This window comes from Hyla sarda, chromosome 9, assembly GCF_029499605.1.
Source record: "Hyla sarda isolate aHylSar1 chromosome 9, aHylSar1.hap1, whole genome shotgun sequence".
Lineage (NCBI taxonomy): Eukaryota > Metazoa > Chordata > Amphibia > Anura > Hylidae > Hyla > Hyla sarda.
Window position 1 is genome coordinate 22602183 of NC_079197.1, and position 19864 is coordinate 22622046.

At 46.1% G+C, this 19864-nt stretch overlaps 1 protein-coding gene across 2 annotated transcripts in view; it reads left to right on the forward strand.

Annotated features, from left to right (window-relative positions):
- The window catches only part of PTPA (protein phosphatase 2 phosphatase activator), a 78656-nt gene that overhangs the window by 21968 nt on the left and 36824 nt on the right, over positions 1 to 19864 (forward strand). For both annotated transcript variants that reach the window (XM_056538777.1, XM_056538778.1), the window contains exons 4-8: positions 6992 to 7117; positions 9720 to 9837; positions 12955 to 13054; positions 15387 to 15511; positions 15734 to 15834. In XM_056538777.1, the coding sequence (XP_056394752.1) occupies positions 6992 to 7117; positions 9720 to 9837; positions 12955 to 13054; positions 15387 to 15511; positions 15734 to 15834 (570 nt within the window). The remainder of the gene's footprint in view (positions 1 to 6991; positions 7118 to 9719; positions 9838 to 12954; positions 13055 to 15386; positions 15512 to 15733; positions 15835 to 19864) is intronic.

Below are 19864 nucleotides of genomic sequence, written 5' to 3' on the forward strand. Positions count from 1 at the left end.
GAGCTGTGGCAAGAAGGTTTGCTGTGTCTGTCAGCATATTTTCCAGAGAATGGAGGTGCTACCAGGAGACAGGCCAGTACATCAGGAGGCGTGGAGGAGGCCGTAGGAGGGCAACAACCCAGCGGCAGGACTGCTACCTCCACCTTTGTGCAAGGAGGAGCAGGAGAAGCACTGCCAAAGCCCTGCAAAATGACCTCCAGCAGGCCACAAATGTGCATGTGTCCACTCAAACGGTCATAAACAGCTTACAGCCCAACACCGTGCAAGACGTTTCGCACTTGCCAGAGAACACTAAGATTGGCAAATTCGCCACTGGCGCCCTGTGCTCTTCACAGATGAAATCAGGTTCACTTTGAGCACGTGACAGACGTGACAGAGTCTGGAGACGCCCTGGAGAATGTTCTGCTGCCTGCAATGTCCTCCAGCATGCCCGGTTTGGCGGCAGGTCAGTAATGGTGTGGGGTGGGAGGTAGCCTGACTGCCATAAGGTACCGAGATGAGATCCTCAGACCCCTTGTGAGACCATATGCTGGTGCGGTTGGCCCTGGGTTCCTCCTAATGCAAGACAATGCTAGACCTCATGTGGCTGGAGTGTGTCAGCAGTTCCTGCAAGAGGAAGGCATTGATGCTATGGACTGGCCCGCCCGTTCCCCAGACCTGAATCCGATTGAGAACATCTTGGACATCATGTCTCGCTCCATCCACCAACGCCACCTTGCACCATAGTCCAGGTCTGGGAGGACATCCCTCAGGAGACCATCCGCCACCTCATCAGAAGCATGCCCAAGCGTTGTAGGGAGGTCATACAGGCACGTGGAGGCCACACACACAACTGAGCCTCATTGTGACTTGTTTTAAGGACATTACATAAAGTTGGATCAGCTTGTAGTGCGGTTTTCCACTGATTTTGAGTGTGACTCCATATCCAGACCTCCATGGGTTGATACATTTAATTTCCATTGATAATGTTTGTGTAATTTTGTTGTCAGTACATTCAACTATGTAAAGACGAAAGTATTTCATACGATTAGTTCGTTCAGATCTAGGATGTGTTATCTTAGTGTCCCCTTTATTTTTTTGAGCAGTGTATATTTAGATAAAGGTGTGTGTGTGTGTGTGCAGGGCTGTGGAGTCGGTAGATAAATGTTCTGACTCCGACTCCGCAATTTTTTGTACTTCCGACTCCGACTCCTCTGTATTAATATGTGAATGTGTTAAAGTTTAAGCTAACAATCGGAGTTAACAAGTTTTTATAGCCTTAGCTGAATGGCAGCAGTTTTTCCAATGGTTTACAGCTTCAGTCTTGAACTGTTGACCCTCCATTCCCTTCACTTATGCAAGTGTCTCTAGTCCTGCAAAAAACATATTTCCTTAATCCCTTATTAGTGAGAGGCTAGGTTACCCATGGTTTCCCTGTAACAGCAGAACACAACACTATGGAAAGTATAAGTATTGCCGCTCCTAATTGTGCGTTGTGTGCCATATAGTGAAGCACATGAAAAGCTTCTTCACGGTCACTTAACGTGTTCGTTTCGCGGTTACGTGAGGCACTGCATGCATTGATCTTTATTCTTACAGTAGAGAAGTCATTAATTATTATAACTTTTTGTGAATTGGGACATTTAAACTTTCTTTTTTTTTCATTCCAATCTAAGTTTAGTAGGAGTCGGTGCATTGTTTGCCGACTCCGACTCCAGGTACCCAAAATTTCGTCCGACTCCACAGCACTGTGTGTGTGTGTGTGTGTGTGTATATGTGTGTATATATATATATATATATATATATATATATATATATATATATATTTATATATATATAGTGCATGAGAAAGACCTCTGTGCAGGTCGAAACGTCGCATTACCTTTTATTGCATGGGTGAATAAACCACCACTTTTTTCCAACAATTTTGGAGTGCCGTCTTCCACCATGTTTTCTTTTCTACAATTGGGCCTTGGTTAGGCTTTGAGAACTTGGCACCCGTGAGACTTGGAAAGTCATCACTGTGCATCATCCATTTCTCCTTTGTTCTGAGTAGGTGTATATATACACACTGGCATCCCTGAAATTTTTCAAGAAAATGAAGTAACACGTTTTTCTATACACATGTTTATTCCTTTTGTGCATTTGTGCATTGGAACTGAACCAAATAAGTGAGGAAAAAATGCAAATTGGACATAATGTCACCAAACTCCAAAAATGCACTGGACAAAATTATTGGCACCCTTTCAAGATTGTGGAAAATAAGATTGTTTCAAGCATGTGATGCTCTCTTAAACTCACCTGGGGCAGTTAACAGGTGTGGGCAATATAAAAATCACACCTGAAAGCAGATAAAAAGGAGAGAAGTTCACTTAGTGTTTGCATTGCCTGTCTGTGTGTGCCACATGGAGCATGGACAACAGAAAGAGGAGAAGAAAACTGTCTGAGGACTTGAGAACCAAAATTGTGAAAAATATCAACAATCTCAAGGTAACAAGTCCATCTCCAGAGATCTAGATTTGCCTTTGTCCACAGTGCGCAACATTATCTAGAAGTTTACAACCCATGGCACTGTAGCTAATCTCCCTGGGCGTGGACGGAAGAGAAGATTTGATGAAAGGTGTCAACGCAGGATAGTCCGGATGGTGGATAATCAGCCCCAAACAAGTTCCAAAGATACTCAAGCTGTCCTGCAGGCTCAGGGAGCATCAGTGTCGGCGCGAACTATCCCTCGACATTTAAATGAAATGAAACGCTATGGCAGGAGACCCAGGAGGACCCCACTGCTGACACAGACATAAAAAAGCAAGACTACATTTTGCCAAAATGAACTTGAGTAAGTCAAAATCCTTCTGGGAAAACATCTTGTGGACAGATGAGACCAAGACAGAGCTTTTTTGGTATAGCATATCATTCTACTGTTTACCAAAAACGCAATGAGGCCTACAAAGAAAAGAACACCGTACCTACAGTGAAGGGTCAATGATGTTTTTGGGTTGTCTTGCTGCCTCTAGCACTGGGTGCCTTAAATGTGTACAAGGCATCATGAAATCTGAGGATTACCGACGGATTTTGGGTTGCACTGTACAGCCCAGAGTCAGAAAGCTGGTTGTACGTCCGAGATCTTGGGTCTTCCAGCAGGACAATGACCCCAAACATATGTCAAAAAGCCCCCAGAAATGGATGGCAACAAAGTGCTGGAGAGTTCTGAAGTGGCAGCATAGAGTCCAGATCTAAATCCCATTGAACACCTGTGGAGAGATCTTAAAATTACTGTTGGGAAAAGGCGCCTTCCAATAAGAGAGACCTGGGGCAGTTTGTAAAGGAAGAGTGGCCCAACATTCCGGCTGAGAGGTGTAAGAAGCTTATTGATGGTTTGTTATTTTTAAGCGACTGGTTTGTTATCTTTACCAAAGGGTGTGCAACCAAATATTAAGTTAAGGGAGCCAATAATTTTGTCCAGCCCATTTTTGGAGGTTGGTGTGACATTATATCCAATTTGCTTTTTTTCCTCCCTTGCTTTTAGTTCCAATACACACAAAGGGAATAAACATGTGTATAACAAAATATGTGTCACTGCAATCCTTGTCTGTGAGAAATACTTCATTCTCTTGAAAGATTTCAGGGGTGCCAACATTTACGGCCATGATTATATATATATATATATATATATATATATATATATAATAAAACATTTTTTTATTATTTTTTTTTAATTTATTTATATAGCGCCTACAGATTCCGCAGCGCTTACAATTATGGGGTACAAACAAATACATATATGTGTGTGTGTGTATGTGTATATGTATATATATATATATAATTATTATTATTTTTTTTTTATTATTGTGCATACACCGCCCGGTGTCTATCTCCCTATAACAGCACGTCCGCCTGTATTGTCAGGTAATGTATTGTGCTGATCCACAGAAAAGGTTTTGTCCACGCTTCTCCCCGGCTCACGCTGCCGCTGACCCCGGCTACATAGGACACACACCCTAATGCTTCCGTTGCAATATTAATTTAGCCGGACAATAGGATGCCGCCTGCGCTTCCACGCACAGCTTTTCAAAGAGACCCAGACACCAACGAAACCCTTGTGTCTCTTCAATTATGTATTAGGCTGCCTGGGCTGGCAGCTGGGGCCTGCTCGCTGCATACGGCTCTGCTGTTTTTAATCCCTTTAAAAAGCAGTCGAAAGCAATGGATGCGTGACTGTTCTACCCATCCCCCCCTCCCATCCTCCTCCTCCTCTTCAGCTCCTAAGCCTAGAGGTACAGTCATCCCCTGCCAGCCATTACTCAGCCGGTCTCCGCTCTATGAGAGGGATGGAGAATCCAGAATTGGCCGTAATGAGCCGCCTATGGCTGGGAGGCTGGTGGCCATGTAAATCATCCCTGTTGTTTAACAGAAAGCGTCTCTCCCCGTGACTCTTAATTACAATGTGAGGCCGGGGTCTGCTGCCATGATGGCTTCATGATCCAGGAGGCAGGATGTGGAGTGTTAACTGAGCAGATGCCAAGGGTTCGGCTCCTTTCACACTATATGTTGCTCCGTTATAATGTCCCGTTAAGAAAACCCTTTAAAAACGTCCGTTACAAAATCCCATTCAAGTCTATGGGATTTTTTTGATTATCCGTTATCACCCGTTATAGCCCGGACGTTATTTGTGATAGGAGAAAAAACGTTACATGTACAAATTTTTCTCCCGTTACAAATAACGTCCGGGCTATAACGGGTGATAACGGATAATCAAAAAATCCCATAGACTTGAATGGGATTTTATAATGGCCGTTTTTTAAAGGGTTTTCTTAACGGGACATTATAACGGGTCTTTAAAACGGAGCAATATATAGTGTGAAAGGAGCTTTAGGCGCCGATGGGTTAATCCGGTGTTTCCCTACCAGTGTGGCTAAAGCTGTTGCAAAACTACAACTCCCAGCATGCCCGGACAGCCAACGGCTGTCCGGGCATGCTGGGAGTTGTAGTTTTGCAACAGCTTTAGCCACACTGGTAGGGAAACACTGAGTTAATAGCTCGTATACCATAAATATACTAATATATAATATAATGTCTGTCTGTCTATTCAGGGATATATTGGGGGGCCCCCAACCTATCCTCATATTCAAACCCCCCCCACCCACCATCATCACCCACAATTCTGTAGCCTTATGCCGCAACCACATATTTAAAGGGGTACTCCGGTGTAAAACATTTTTGTTTTAAATCAATTGGTGCCAGAAAGTTAAACAGATTTGTCTATTACTTCTATTTAAAAAATCTTAATCCTTCCAGTACTTATCAGCTGCTGTATACTCCACAGGAAGTTCTTTTCTTTTTTTTTATTTCCGTTGTCTGACCACAGTGCTCTCTGCTGACACCTCTGTCCATGTCAGGAACTGTCCGGAAAAGTAGCAAATCCCCATAGCAATCCTATCCTGCTCTGGACAGTTCCTAAAATGGACAGAGGTGTCAGCAGAGAGCACTGTGGTCAGACAAAAAGGAAATTCAAAAAGAATACAGCAGCTGATAAGTACTGGAAGGATTAAGATTTTTTTAAATAGAAGTCATTTACAAATATGTTTAACTTTTTGGCACTAGTCGATTTAAAAAAAAAAAAAAAAAAAAGTTTTCCCACCGGCGTACCCCTTTAACTTTTTCTTCCGCAGCCAAAGGTGACACAATAAGGCAGCGTTCACACCTCGCTTTCAAATCCAACGTGTATTTCTGCTTTTGAAATCAGAGGCTGACCCTTAAATTCCTGTGGCGGATTTACACTGCAGCGCTGCAAATCCGTACGTGGATGAGCCCCGTCGTCACGCGCCGAGGTAAATCCTGTGCAGAATCCAGAACGTGCTGCTTATTTTGTGCGCCACAAAATGATTGCATTTAAGGGGGATGGGAAGCAGATTGTCATTGGATTTAATGGAGATTTCATCACTGAGTCCATTGAATCCGACAGTGAACAGGGCCGTTGAGCAGTGTTTCCCAACCAGGGTGCCTCCAGCTGTTGCAAAACTACAATTCCCAGCACGCCCGGACAGGCTTTGGCTGATTGGACATGCTAGGAGTTGTAGTTTTTAATGCTGCTCTATAGAGATGTGCTGTCTGTACGTCCCTCTTCCTCTACAGAGCAGTGTTACCCAATCAGTGTCCCTCCAGCTGTTGCAAAACTACAACTCCCAGCATGCCCGGACAGCCTTTGGCTGTCCGGGCATGCTGGGAGTTGTAGTTTTGCAACAGCTGGAGACACTTTGGTTGCAGAACACTGCTCTGTAGCGGAAGAGGGACGTACAGACAGCACATCTCTATAGAGCAGCATTGAAAAACTGCAACTCTTTGGCTGTCTGGGCATGGTGGTAGTTGCAGTTTCGCAACAGCTGGAGGCACCCTGATCTGATATTGTCAAAGACCAAGGGAATGTACAAAAATTCAGTGTCTGTGCCAACATTCATTTAAAGTGCATTTAAAGTGGCGTCTTTTTATTTTTAGAAACAGTGCCACTTACATCTACAGGCCGTATGTGGTATTGCAGCTCATTTAAATGAATAAAGCTAAGCTGCTATACCAGATAGGCCAATGGACAAGAATGGTACTGGGAACAAAGACAACTCAACAAAACTTTAAAAACAGCAAAACTGAAGTGATGTCTTTGAGCAGATGTGGTTGTATGTGGCCCCACAAATAGTCATTGCGGTCGTACTATGATGATCTGATAGAAGACTCCTAGAGGAAAGGAGATTCAAAGCTGCAGATTTAATGCAAGGTAGTTCGAAAGGATGGGTGCAGAATGGGAGAAGTCCTGGATACAGGAGGGAAAGGGGTTAAGTGATGGAAAAAGCCCCCCCCCAAAAAGCAAAAAATAAATAAAACATAAAATTTTCAGTAAATGTGGGAAACGGTCACAGACACATTCTTCCTGTATGGCACTTGCTGGTATTGAGCAGTAATGGAGATTATTATTGCAGCCTAGAAATCACATGACTAAGTCCTATGTTTGGTCCCCACACAGGCAATAGAGAAGCTGATGGTCTTACTGGACACCTTAGATCGCTGGATCGACGAAACGCCCCCCATAGACCAGCCGTCCCGTTTCGGCAACAAGGCATTTCGAACCTGGTACGCCAAGCTGGATCAGGTGGGAACCGCAGGAAGACATTCGTGACAAGTTATGTTGCAAGTGCAGCGACAAGGATTTCATGCCAGGTTGCCAACAATACAACGGACATGCCCTATTTTGCTTTATTACGGCCCAAATTGGGCACATTGTGCAAAGTGTCGCTGCCTAACTAAGGCTAACTAAGGTAGTGTGATGGCTGTCGGGGCTGCCAGAGAGAATGGCGGGAGAAAAAAATACTGCTTGCGCTGTCTTTTTCTCCTGCTACTCCCCCTGAAAAACAGCGGCACCCAAAAGACCCCCATTGATTATAATGGGGACCATCGGGACCCGCTGTTGCCCATTGTGCCCCGTCAAAATGACGGCCGTCAAACTAAAAAAAAAAAAAAAAAAAAAAGAGAAAAAGTTTGACATCCGTTCTTGATGGGGCGCAACAGTAGTGTGAATGTAGCCTTATACACATGCATGGGGGCATCAGCATTAGAAGACAGATATACGCCATTGGTATAGAGCCCCCTAAGTGATCTGAAGACCAGGGCCAGTACCTGAGGCAGCAGTAGGAGCTCTGGTGGTCTTGTATAACTCAGTATGTTATGGGAGCGACTAAGTGAATGAATTCAGATTTTCATGTACACCATGGGGCGGGTGCAGCGTCCTCTCCTCCCCCCTCTATTATAGACAAAGCACTCACACTGGTCTGTATACATTGGCGTATAGATCCAGCAGTTAGGGTTTACCTTGTCTTACATTAATAGCATCGGCAAGCAGGGTACACATTAGTGGTGCCTATACGTGTAACCTGGCCCTAAGTTTGGTTCTTGTAATTTTATTTGGGAATCGCTTATACATGTTGTACACCTTGGTGCTACATAGTACAGTAAAATCTCCCTTAGCAGACACCTCCCAATAGCGGACAGTGTTCCATAAGGCTTAATGTATTTGCCCCCTCCGAATAGGGGACATTACCAATAGCGGACGAGGACACACCCAATAGGGGACAATAGTTCACAAACCACTCCCAATAGGGGACAAACCACTCCCATTAGGGGGACAAACCACTCCCATTAGGGGGACAAACCACTCCCATTAGGGGGACAAACCACTCCCATTAGGGGGACAAACCACTCCCATTAGGGGGACAAACCACTCCCATTAGGGGGACAAACCACTCCCATTAGGGGGACAAACCACTCCCATTAGGGGACAAAACACTCCCATTAGGGGACAATCAGGCTTATGTCCTGGCCCTACCTTGCACATGTGGCCGCCATCAGGGGGTACAGCCAATACCCCAGTAAGGGGCCCTGGCCCCCACTGTACCCCCCTGCAGAAGCCCTAGCGCAGAAGACCAATATTTAAACTGCGGTCTCCTGCTTCTGTATGTCCGCCGCCATATCATTCACCCCCCTCCCTTCCCTGATCTCCCCCCCCCCCCCCATGCCACTTTATTTCCCCTGTGCCAAATCATTCCCCCCCCCCCCCTTATTACCCCCTGTGACACTTCATTTCCTCTTGATCCCCCTCTGTGCTATTTCATTCCCGCTTTATTGCCCTCTGTGCAAATTCACCCCCCCCCCCCCCGTGCTATTTCTTCCCCCCTCCTGTGCCATTTCATCCCCCCTTTATCCCCCTGTGCCCCTTCATAAAGAGGTGGATGATGAATTTACGCAAAGGGTAATAAAGGGGGAATGAAATGGCACAGGGGGGATCAAGAGGAAATGATGTGACACAAGGGGGTAAGGGGAGGATAATTTGGCACAATGCATGGGGGAATAAGATGGCGCAGGGTATAAAAGGTGGGCGCGTATGAAATGGGGATAAGGGGAGATTAAACAACACTGGGAGATTCTACTGTAATATTGCTTTTTATCATGTTTTATAGGTAACTACACTCTGGAGTGAGTACAGGACAGTATTCTATTATTTGGGAAGATTTCTTAGCCTTTTTTCCCAATAGGGGACATCTCTCAGTAGCGGACACTTTTTATTTAAATTCCCCGTTAGTGTTGGCTACTAGGAGATTCTACTGTAATGTCATTTTAGTGATAGTGATAGAAAATGGATCTCTAAGGCACTAGGACCGCTCAGAAATGCGCCGTCTCCATGGGGCGGCAAAGCATTTCCCGAGCGGATTCCTCCGAAAGAATTGACTTTTCCAAAATGTCTGCCTCAGAAATTCCGCTGTGTGCACGGTGCAGTAGAATCCCAATTGAAAGCAATGGGATACAGAGTGGAAAATTCCGTCGCTTGGTTCCCTATAACATTGTGCTGCTTGTATATAGGAGGGAGTGGGGTTGGTCAGCCTCAGTTGGGGTCTTGCTCCTTGCCCTGTGTTCCCCAACCCGTGGCTCTTTAGCTTTTGCAAAACTACAACTCTCATCATGCCCTGACACCCGAAGGGTGTCAGGGCATGATGAGAGTTGTAGTTTTGCAACAGCTGGAGAGCCCCTGCTGTGCATAGGAGCAACTAAGACTGAGTCTATAGACCGTATGCCCCCCTTGGACGGACCTATTTTGTACCCTTGAACCCACTATCCTACCAGTTGTAATTTGCTGATAGAAGGTGCAGTATTCTACATAAGCTGTAAACATGCGCGACCCTAACACCGATTCTTCTCCATAGGAAGCCGAGAATCTGGTTTCCACAGTGATCCCTCCAGCGCTGAGTGCGGCGGTGCCCGAGGTGGCGGTATATCTGAAGGAATCCGTGGGGAACTCGACCCGCATTGACTACGGCACAGGTAATGTCTGTTATCCGATTCCCATATAAGACCTATTTATAAAGGATAATGAAGTCGGATGAAGTTTAGGTGTCGCATATTATGGTCTTACATGCACAAATATCCCCGGACGAACGTTTATGCAGATGACAGATCTGTAAAAGACGGTCAGTTGTCACTAAACAAAACCAGAACAATGCCCGTGGCACAGCACAATAGTAGCGGCTCGGTTAGCGAAACTTGCTTGCTATTCCGCATTGCGCCACTAGGGTGTCCTGTTGCTGCAGCAGTACGTTCCCTGCTCGATGCCTGCAGTGGTTTTCACAGCGATGGAGCCCACTTCTTCCTGTGCTGTCATTTTTTTTTCCCCCCCTCTCCCTTACATCATTTCTTGTTCTCTGTTAGTCACTCTAAAACGGTTTGTGTCTTGTAACTCCATGGGGTGACAGCATCAGTCGCACGTGTTCCAGGGGCCGCTGGTAGACATGCGAGATGTGCGAGCAGCATGGAGCAAATCTCACGTACGCCTAATACCTCTAGCGGCAGGCGCATATCTCTCCAGTGTAGAAAATAAGAAGTTCAGCCGCCTCGGTCACCCCTGTAACAATCTGTAAATTCTTTCAGCTCTTACTAGTTTTAACCCTTGGTATTCCTGTAGAACTAAAAGTCTCAGCAAGCCTTTTGATTGGCAGGGCATATTGTGCCTTATTCTCTATGCAGAACACAGGATCCAGTCTTTTTGAGAAGGAAAGGGGCTGTAGAGCTTGATAGAAACATATATATATATATATATATATATATATATATATGTATATGTGTGTGTGTATACCAGGCAGGAAGCTGGAGTACTGGTTAAGGTCAGGGCGGTAGTGTGTGCGCACAGTGACGCCGTCCATCCTTTCGTGCCATCTGGTGGCCGGGAAGTGGTTACGAGCCATTAAAAGATGCTATTTGAGGCACAGGAACTGGAAGCTTTTGGAGGGGGGCAGAAGTGGGAAGGAAGTTGGGGAGGCAGGAAAGGTTGCAGATGGGTTAGGTGGCCTATAGGCAGTAAGTCCGGGCACGAGGAGAGGCGGGTCGTTGTGTCTGGTGTCTATATACAACATGGCGGCCAGGAGAGGATGCCAAGAAGTCAGTGTTCTGACCTGTGTAGTCAGTCTAGGGCTTGTTTTTCATTATGTTATACCCTACATTCAGCCTATGTGCCATCGCACACCAAATGCACCAATCATGCTCCATTTGCCCAATCAATGCCAAAGAAGTAACAATTAATAAATAATAATAATAAAATAAAATAAATTTATATATATATATATATATATATATATATATATATATATATAATGTATTTATTGATTGAGGTATGCACTAGGAAATTCTCTTGCATCCAACAGAGGGCTCAGACCTGATGTGAACAGAGCCTTAGTTACTGTCATGCCACCTAATTATATAAATCACAATGGTAAACATAGGAAGCCTTGTGGGCGAATTAGTCATACCATATATACTCGAGTATAAACCGACCCGAATATAAGCAAAGGCCCCTAATTTCACCCCAAAAACCCAGGAAAAGTTATTAACTCGACTATAAGCCTAGGGTGGGAAATACATCATCCCCCCCCCCCCATGTCATCATCCAGATCCCCGTCATCATCCCCCCCCTTTCATCATCACCGCCTGTTAATCCCTTCATCAGTGGACTTCTATCTGCGGACCTCCAGATGTTGCAAAACTACAACTCCCAGCATGCCCGGACAGCCATCGGCTGTGGGGATGGTTAGTCGTCGCGGGCTGTCCATTTTCACTTGGGGGCCCTCTTCTCCGCGAATTGGGCCTGCCCCGGACTAGTGACGTTGCCTTGACGACGACGCACAGGGACGTTCCTGCGCAACGTCCCTGTTTGTCGTCGTCAAGGCAACGTCACTAGTCCGGGGCCGGGCCCGGAGCGGAGAAGAGAGCCCCCCGGTGAAAATGGACAGCCCGCAACGACTAACCATCCCCACCAGACTGTCCCTGCAGCATAGATGGCCCAGACCAGCTCACCCTAACTTCACGCCGAGGGGAGGTGAGTACAAAACAAGGGGGGGGGGGCGCTGAATGATGACGAAGGCTGCAGTGGTCTTCAACCCGCGGACCTCCAGAGGTTTCAAAACTACAACACCCAGCATGCCCGGACAGCCACTGTCCAGGCATGCTGGGAGTTGTAGTTTTGCAACATCTGGAGGTCCGCAGGTTGAAGACCACTGAGAAGGGATTGACAGGCAGCGAGTTCTCTCGAGTATAAGCCGAGGGCAGCGTTTTCAGCACAAAAAATCGTGCTGAAAAACTCTGCTTATACTCGAGTATATACGGTATATGGAATCAGGGAGCGGTCGTTTTGTATGGCTGGATAGGTTCGGATCCTATAATATAGGTTGGTTTTGTAGTCTCTTTTTACAATCGGCTGAATGAGACCCTTTGGATGTGTTTGACTGGGAGCTTTCCTGACATGAATGCCGAATAGACATTGCAATGTGAACACATCCTAAGGCCACATGGAAGAATTCCGTCCGCAGCAGGCGCCAACTCATCAGTCAGTACAAGGACCCTTCGGAAATAAGCCGTTTCCATAAACAGTAATGCATTTCTGAGCGGATTCCGCATTAAGAATTGACATGTCAATTCATTCTGTGGAGAGTGGAGTCGGAATTTCCATGGCAGATATTTCTGCCGGGGAAAGTGGGCCATGTGCTTGGTGCAGCAAAATCCTTTTGAAAACAATAGGACTCTATGGCAACAGAATTTCCGAGCTGAATTTTTCCAACAGATTTCATTTGGAAATTCCGCCATGTGAACAGGCCCTAGAAGTGAGAACCTAATTCCTCAGTGGCAATGATATCCCACCAGTAGGGGAAATCTAGATATAGGAAATGATCCACATTAACCAAATAAACATGGCTGCCTTGCCAATAACACACAGGTTTGTTGCAGCTTATGTGATGCAGCAGCCACAGTTCTGTGTAAACATAAAAATCTGACAACTTCTTGCTGTTGTGGAACTACAACTCCCATTATGCATGCTGGAAATTCTAGCTTCACAGCTGGAGAGCCACAGATTACAGACTGCTGCCTTAACACAACCTGTTTTTCCCCCCCTAGGACATGAAGCTGCATTTGCTGCTTTCCTGTTTTGCCTGTGTAAGATTGAGGTTTTGCACGGGGACGACCAGCTCGCCATTGTCTTCAAAGTGTTTAATCGGTAAGAGAAACCTGGAGGTGATCAGAGTCTGTGTGCAGAAGAACTGACTATAGGTAAGGCTGGGTTCACACCACGTTTTTGCAATACAGTTCCCGTATACGTTTTCAATTTGAAACCGTACGCAACCATATTGAAAACCGCATGCATTGACTCTCCATTGAAAACCGTATCCCAAACGATGCATCAGGTTGTGTCCGTTTTGCATCCTGTACGGTTTTGTCCGTTTTTTTTCCCGTATCCAAAACCGTAGCCTACCACGGTTTTTGGTCCGGGTGAAAAACCGTATTGAAACGTATACAATTTTTTTTTTAACATGGGAGTCAAAGGGAACTGTAGATAAACCGTATGTGCGGAGGGTTCCATCCGCTTTTCACCATACGGTTTTTGACTTTGCACAGTTTTTTTTCTTTGAATTTCAATCAAACAGGTAAAACTTTATTCATAATGGAATGAAAAGTTAAAAACGTATACTTTTTTTTTTCTTAAAAACAGATGCAAACAGACATCATTTTTAAAAACTATATATGGGTTAAACTATGTACACGCGTTTTCATACAGTTTAGTCCGGTTTTGAGGTATCCGTTTTTCATCAAAAACCTGATACGGAAAATGTATTGCAAAAAACGTGGTGTGAATGCAGCCTAATACCTCGCCCTTGGAGCTTACAGTCAGTAATGGTTTAAGGCAGCTTCTTAGCTGGTGTAACACTTCAGTTCTTAGTATGGAGCCAGTTAGTGTAAATGTCTTCATTGGCATTTCCACTCTTTTTGGGTCTCCTTCCAGGGTAAGAGATCTCAGTTTCTCCTCGTTTTCAGTGACAATAGATGGGAGCACTTGTGTTTGGAGCGGTGGTTGTCACTGTATTTGATCCTTCAGCGCTGGAAACATGTGAAATAAAACAGTGGTCGTGGGGGACATACATCACTACAGTCATTCTCTGCCAAGCTGAAAGTGGCTGAAAACCTAGAGCAGTGTTTCCCAAGCAGCGTGCCCCCAGCTGTTGCAAATCTACAATTCCCACCATGCTCCAACAGCCAGTGGCCATCCAGTCATGCTGGGAGTTGTAGTTTTGCAATAGCTGGAGGCACCCTGGTTGTCAAACAGCGCATACTTATAAAGCAGCATTGCAAAACTACAACTCGCTGCATGGAGTTTGTATGTTCTCTTCATGTTTGTGCGGGTCTCCTACTAATCTCCAGCAGCATGCTGATGGGTTCATCTATAAAGTTGACCCTTAGCGCAGTGTTTCCCAACCAGTGCGCCTTCAGCTCTTGCAAAACTGCAACTCCCAGCATGCCTTGACAGCCAGGCTGTCTGCATGTCCCCCCCCCCCTTCCTCTACAGAGCAGTGTTTCCCAACCACTGTGCCTCTAGCTGTTACAAAACTACAACTCCCAGCATGCCAAGACAGACTCTGTAGAGGAATAGAGACTTACAGACAACACATCTACAGAACAGCGTTTCAAAACTACAAGTCCCAGCATATTCTATAGAGATGTCTATAGAGTCTGTAGTCCCTGTTCCTCTGCAAAGCAGTGTTTCCCAACCAGGGTGCCTCCAACTGTTGCAAAACTACAACTCCCAGCATGCCCGGACAGCCAAAAAGTTGAAGATTTGCAACACTACTCTATAGAGATTTGCTGTCTGTATGTCCACCCTTTCTCTACATACAGAGCAGTGTTTCCCAACCATCGTGCCTCTAGCTATTGCAAAACTACAACTCCCAGCATGCCCAGACAGTCTCTGTAGAGGAATAGAGACTTACAGACAACACATCTATAGAGCAGCATTGCAAAACTGCAACTCCCAGCATACTCTATAGATATGTGCTGTCTATACGTCCCTGTTCCTCTGCAAAGCAGTTTTTCCCAACCAGTGTGCCTCCGGCAGTTGCAAAACTACAACTCCCAGCATGCCCAGACAGCCGAAGGCTGTCTGGGCATGCTGGAAGTAGTAGTTTTGCAGCAGCTGCAAGTGCTGTGGTTGGATACCCCTCTCTAAAGAGGAAGGGGGATGTACAGACAGCACATCTCTATAGAGCAGCGTTGCAAAACTAAATTTCTTTGGCTGTCTAGGTTTGCTGGGAGTTGTAGTTTGGCAACAGCTGGAGGCACACTGGTTGGGAAACACTGACATAGAGTAATCAAATAGTTACAGAACATTAATGCAGATCCAAAAGACTAGGTTTAGTGCGGTAGGAAGGAAGGATAGCCAGGCTATGGTGGGCTATATGTGGGACCTGCTCTGGATCTGAATGATACTGAATTGATCCTGACATGATGCATTACGGTAAAGACTTTTATTTTTCATCTTCTGCCCTGTGTCCCCACAGTTACCTTGAGGTCATGAGGAAGCTACAGAAAACCTACAGGATGGAGCCTGCTGGCAGCCAAGGGGTCTGGGGCCTGGATGACTTCCAGTTTCTACCTTTTTTATGGGGCAGCGCTCAGCTTGTAGGTAAAAAGTTCACGGTTGCAGGACGGTTGACCTTTCTGCATGACTTGTTATCCTCAGGACAGTCGGGACCCCGTGCAGTTTTGTAAATCAATGTGCCTTACGTTGATTTACCTGGTAACCGCCGGTGCTGTCCCACATAGACACGGCTCTTCTATTTGTCATGTCACTAGTATGTCCCTTACTTGGAGGACAGCGCTTAACATCTGGTCCATGTCTCTGCAGATCATTCCACACTGGAGCCCAGGCATTTTGTGGACGAGAAGGCTGTGAATGAAAATCACAAGGATTATATGTTTCTGGAGTGCATCTTATTTATTACTCAGGTAAGTTAGTCGATTCTAGGGTCTACTCGCTCCATTCAGGATAGGGCAGAAATAACCAGACATGCACCTTCTCAGCCCTTCCAGTGCCAGTTCAGCTGAGAAGAAGGCCTTAAAGGAAAACTGTCAGCTTGCTCCCCCCGCACTAACCAGCGCTACTGGCTGGTAGTGCGGGGGACGCTGATCAGTTTGATGCATACCATGCCCAGATCCGTCTCCGTTCAGCCAAAATCTTCGATTTTCTGTTTATGCTAATTCGGTGCTAACTGGCACAGGCGGGGTTACCGTCACTCTGACGTCAGCGCCGCTGGCCGCAGCACCGCCCAGCTCATCAATATTCCTCCCCTTCTCTCTTCATTACAGAGGGGGGAGAAGAGGGAGAGGCGGAGGGAGGGGAGGAATATTGATGAGCCGGGTGGCGCTGCGGACTAGCGGCGCGGATGTCAGAGTGCCAGTTAGCACCTAATTAGGATATACAGAAAAACCGAACGTTTTCGGCAGAACGGCGGGGCAGATCCGGGCACGACAGGCATCAAACTGATCAGCCTCCCCCGCACTACCAGCCAGTACCGCTAGTTAGTACAGGGGGAGCAAGCTGACAGTTTTCCTTTAAAGGAGAATTGTGGTGCAGGACAACTTATCCCCTATCCAAATAATAGGGGATAAGTGTCTGATTGCAAGGGGTCTGACTGTTGGGATCCCTACGATCTCCTGCACAGCACCCCAGTTTTCCCCAGGAACGTAGCGTATTGACTCCCACTCGAAGAGGCAGCCAACACGCCTCCTTCAGGAATCCCTATGGGAGAGCCGGAGATACAGTGTTAGTGTATCTCCACCTCTCTCATAGAGATACATGGAGGAGGGGTGTTGGTCACCACTTTGTGTGTGCGAGGGGGGGGGGGGGTGTAGTTGCACCCCCCGCGACCAAATCCTTATCCCCTATCCTTGGGGAAAAGGTGTCCTGCACCACAATACTCCTTTAATACCACTAATCATACATATGAGATAGCTTGTTCAGCTGTCTCTCCCGCTTCCCCTCACACATGCGTGCTGTGCTTGGCTGAGGGTGCATGTGGTTTGAATGCAGAACTGGGAGCAAAATTTCTCTGCCATGGCTTTTTGTCTCTGAGAACAAAAGGATCGAGCACGTAGAGAGCTATGCACAAACCATCTGTCCTGACGTGTTTGGTCAGGGGAGAGTTCAGACACCCCTGAATGCATTAGGCAGCCATCCCGTCCAGTAGAAATTGCTGACTTCGACCAACACTGTAATATGTATGGCTCGCCTAAAGGGGTTATCTAGAAATCAGATAAAACAGAGCAAATTTCTTCTAAAAACAGCACCACACTTGTCCTCAGGTTGTGTGTGGTATTACAACTTGGCTTCATTCACTTCAATGGAACTGAGATGCAATACCACAAACAATCTGAGGATCGGTATGGTGCTGTTGTTTGGATAAATCACCTCTGCTTTTCTATTCCTGGATAACCCCCTTTAGGTAAGACTGCCTGGTTACTAAGGATGTGCTGTCCATTACATGCTAACATGCTATTTTTGTTAGGCAGTGTATGTATATCAGTGTTTCCCAATAAGGGTGCCTCCAGCTGTTGCAAAACTACAACTACTAGCATGCCCGGACGGCCAAAGGCCGTCCGGGCATGCTGGGAGTTGTAGTTTTGCAACAGCTGGAGACACCCTGGCTGGGTAACACTGATATTTAGGAACCCGTTTACTACAACAAGGGATTGTCACAGAGATGACTGCTAAGAAGGGTTTTAATGTAGCGTTGCAGCAGTCAGGCCATGCTATTCCCTAAATGTAGTTGCACATTCAGTTTGGATATCATGGCACAATTGCATTAGTCTGCCCTGATATCCGTTCTCGCTTAAAGGGGTACTCCGGTGAAAACCTTTTTTCTTTTAAATCAAGTGGTGGCAGAAAGTTAAACATATTTGTAAATTACTTCTAATAAAAAATCTTAATCCTTCCTGTACTTATTAGCTGCTGAATACTACAGAGGAAATTATTTTCTTTTTGGAATGCTCTCTGATGACATCACGACCACAGTTCTCTCTGCTGACGTTATTATAATAATAATGCTTTATTTATTGTTGTCCTTAGTGGGATTTGAACCCAAGTCCCCAGCATTGCAAGGCAGCAGTACTAACCACTGAGCCACCATGCTGCCCTTAGCTAAAACATCTGCTATGCATGGTTGCTAAAATGGACAGAGATGTCAGCAGAGAGCACTGTGCTCGTGATGTCATCAGTGTTCCAAAAAGAAAGGAATCTCCTCTGTAGCATTCAGCAGCTAATAAGTAATGGAAGGATTAAGATTTTTTTAATACAAGTAATTTACAAATATGTTTAACTTTCTGCCACCAGTTGATTTAAAAGAAAAAAGGTTTTCACCGGAGTACCCCTTTAACATATCACTAGACCAAAGACGTTATTGCAGTCCTGACAGTCGTCTTATCACTGGGGAGAAGTATTAGGGTACAGTCCCACGTAGCGCTTACGCAGCGTATTTCACCTGAGTTTATCTTACTGTACTATGAAAGAGTGTCCAGAATGGGGACAAGAGGCTGCATTTAAAGGGGTACTTTGCCCCAGACATCTTATCCCCTATCTCCCTGCTGCACCCGGCGTTCATATGAAGCGTCAGGTGCAGCGCCGGAGGCTCATGACGTCTTGGCTGCGCCCCGCTCGTGACATCACGGCCACGCCCCCTCAATGCAAGTCTATGGGAGGGGGCGTGACTGCCGCCCCAGATCGCCAGTCATCTGGTGCAATGTCTAGTTCGTGCACTGGATGTCTTGGGTGCCGCAGCCGAGATCGTGGGGGTCCCCAGCGGCGGAATCCCCGCGGTCAGACATCTTATCCCCTATCCTTTTGGATAGGGGATAACATGTTTAGGGTGGAGTACCCCTTTAAGGTTCACACAGGACGATATTCATGTCAAAAAACACACGCTGTCCCTTTTCCATGCGGATCGATTAAAGGTGTTTTCCATGAGTAGGAAAACATTGCTGCTTTATTCCATAAACGGCACCGCTCCCGTCCTCAGGCTGTGAGTGGTATTACAATTCTGCTCCATTCACTTCAATGGAACAGTGCTGCAATACCACTTACAACCTGAGGACATAAGTGGCACTGTTGCTAGAAGAAAATAGCTATGTTTTTCTCATCCTGGACAATCCTTTTGAAATCAATTGGAGCTTCAGGGCTGCATTCCCCCCCCCCCCCCCCCCCCCCCCTGCGCTGACTGAGGCTTAGAGAAAGTCGTAGTGCAGTTATTCACATCTTGCCTGTGTGAAAGTAACCTTATAGCTTTACTTATAGCTCAGTTCAGGAGGGATGCTTAGGAGGGGAAAACTGCTGCCAGTGGTTGGGTTGCCATTTTCTATGTGCCGATGGGAGAACAGGAAGCTCCCTGCACCGGTGGGGGATCGGAGTCAGGTAAGTATGTATTTTTTTTTTTTTTGTTATTTTTTTTTATATTCCACACTGAGCACATCTAAGTATAAGATTAATGCTCTTGAATACCGGAATCTCCCGATAAGAAAGTCCCTTTACGAAATGTAGACCATAAGCTGATCAGCGGATCGTTACAGATCCCACATCTGGCCCCTTCAGCAAACACCTGATTTTTCTGGGGGAAGCCTTTGTCGTTCAGGCATTTCCCCCGCAGCGTCATCTGCAGGGTAAATGTAGTATTACATGGCGGCCACTCACGTGAACAGCCATCTGTTCATAGAAGAACGGCCCATGTCTACCTAAATGGGAGCTGCTGAAACTGAGCCTTTTGACTCCTGGGGGGGGGGGGGGGAGGAGGGGTTGTAGGGTCCCCCTTCTCCAATGTCTATGTGCTCTAGTAAGACATAGGAACAGGGGTTGTCTTCAATAATTTCTGTAAATGCAGTGTGCAACATTTGTAACTTTTAAAGCGGTTATCCAGCATTAGGAAAAAAGAGCTGATTTCTTCCAAAAACAGCACCACCCCTGTCTTCAGGTTGTGTGTGGTATTGCAGT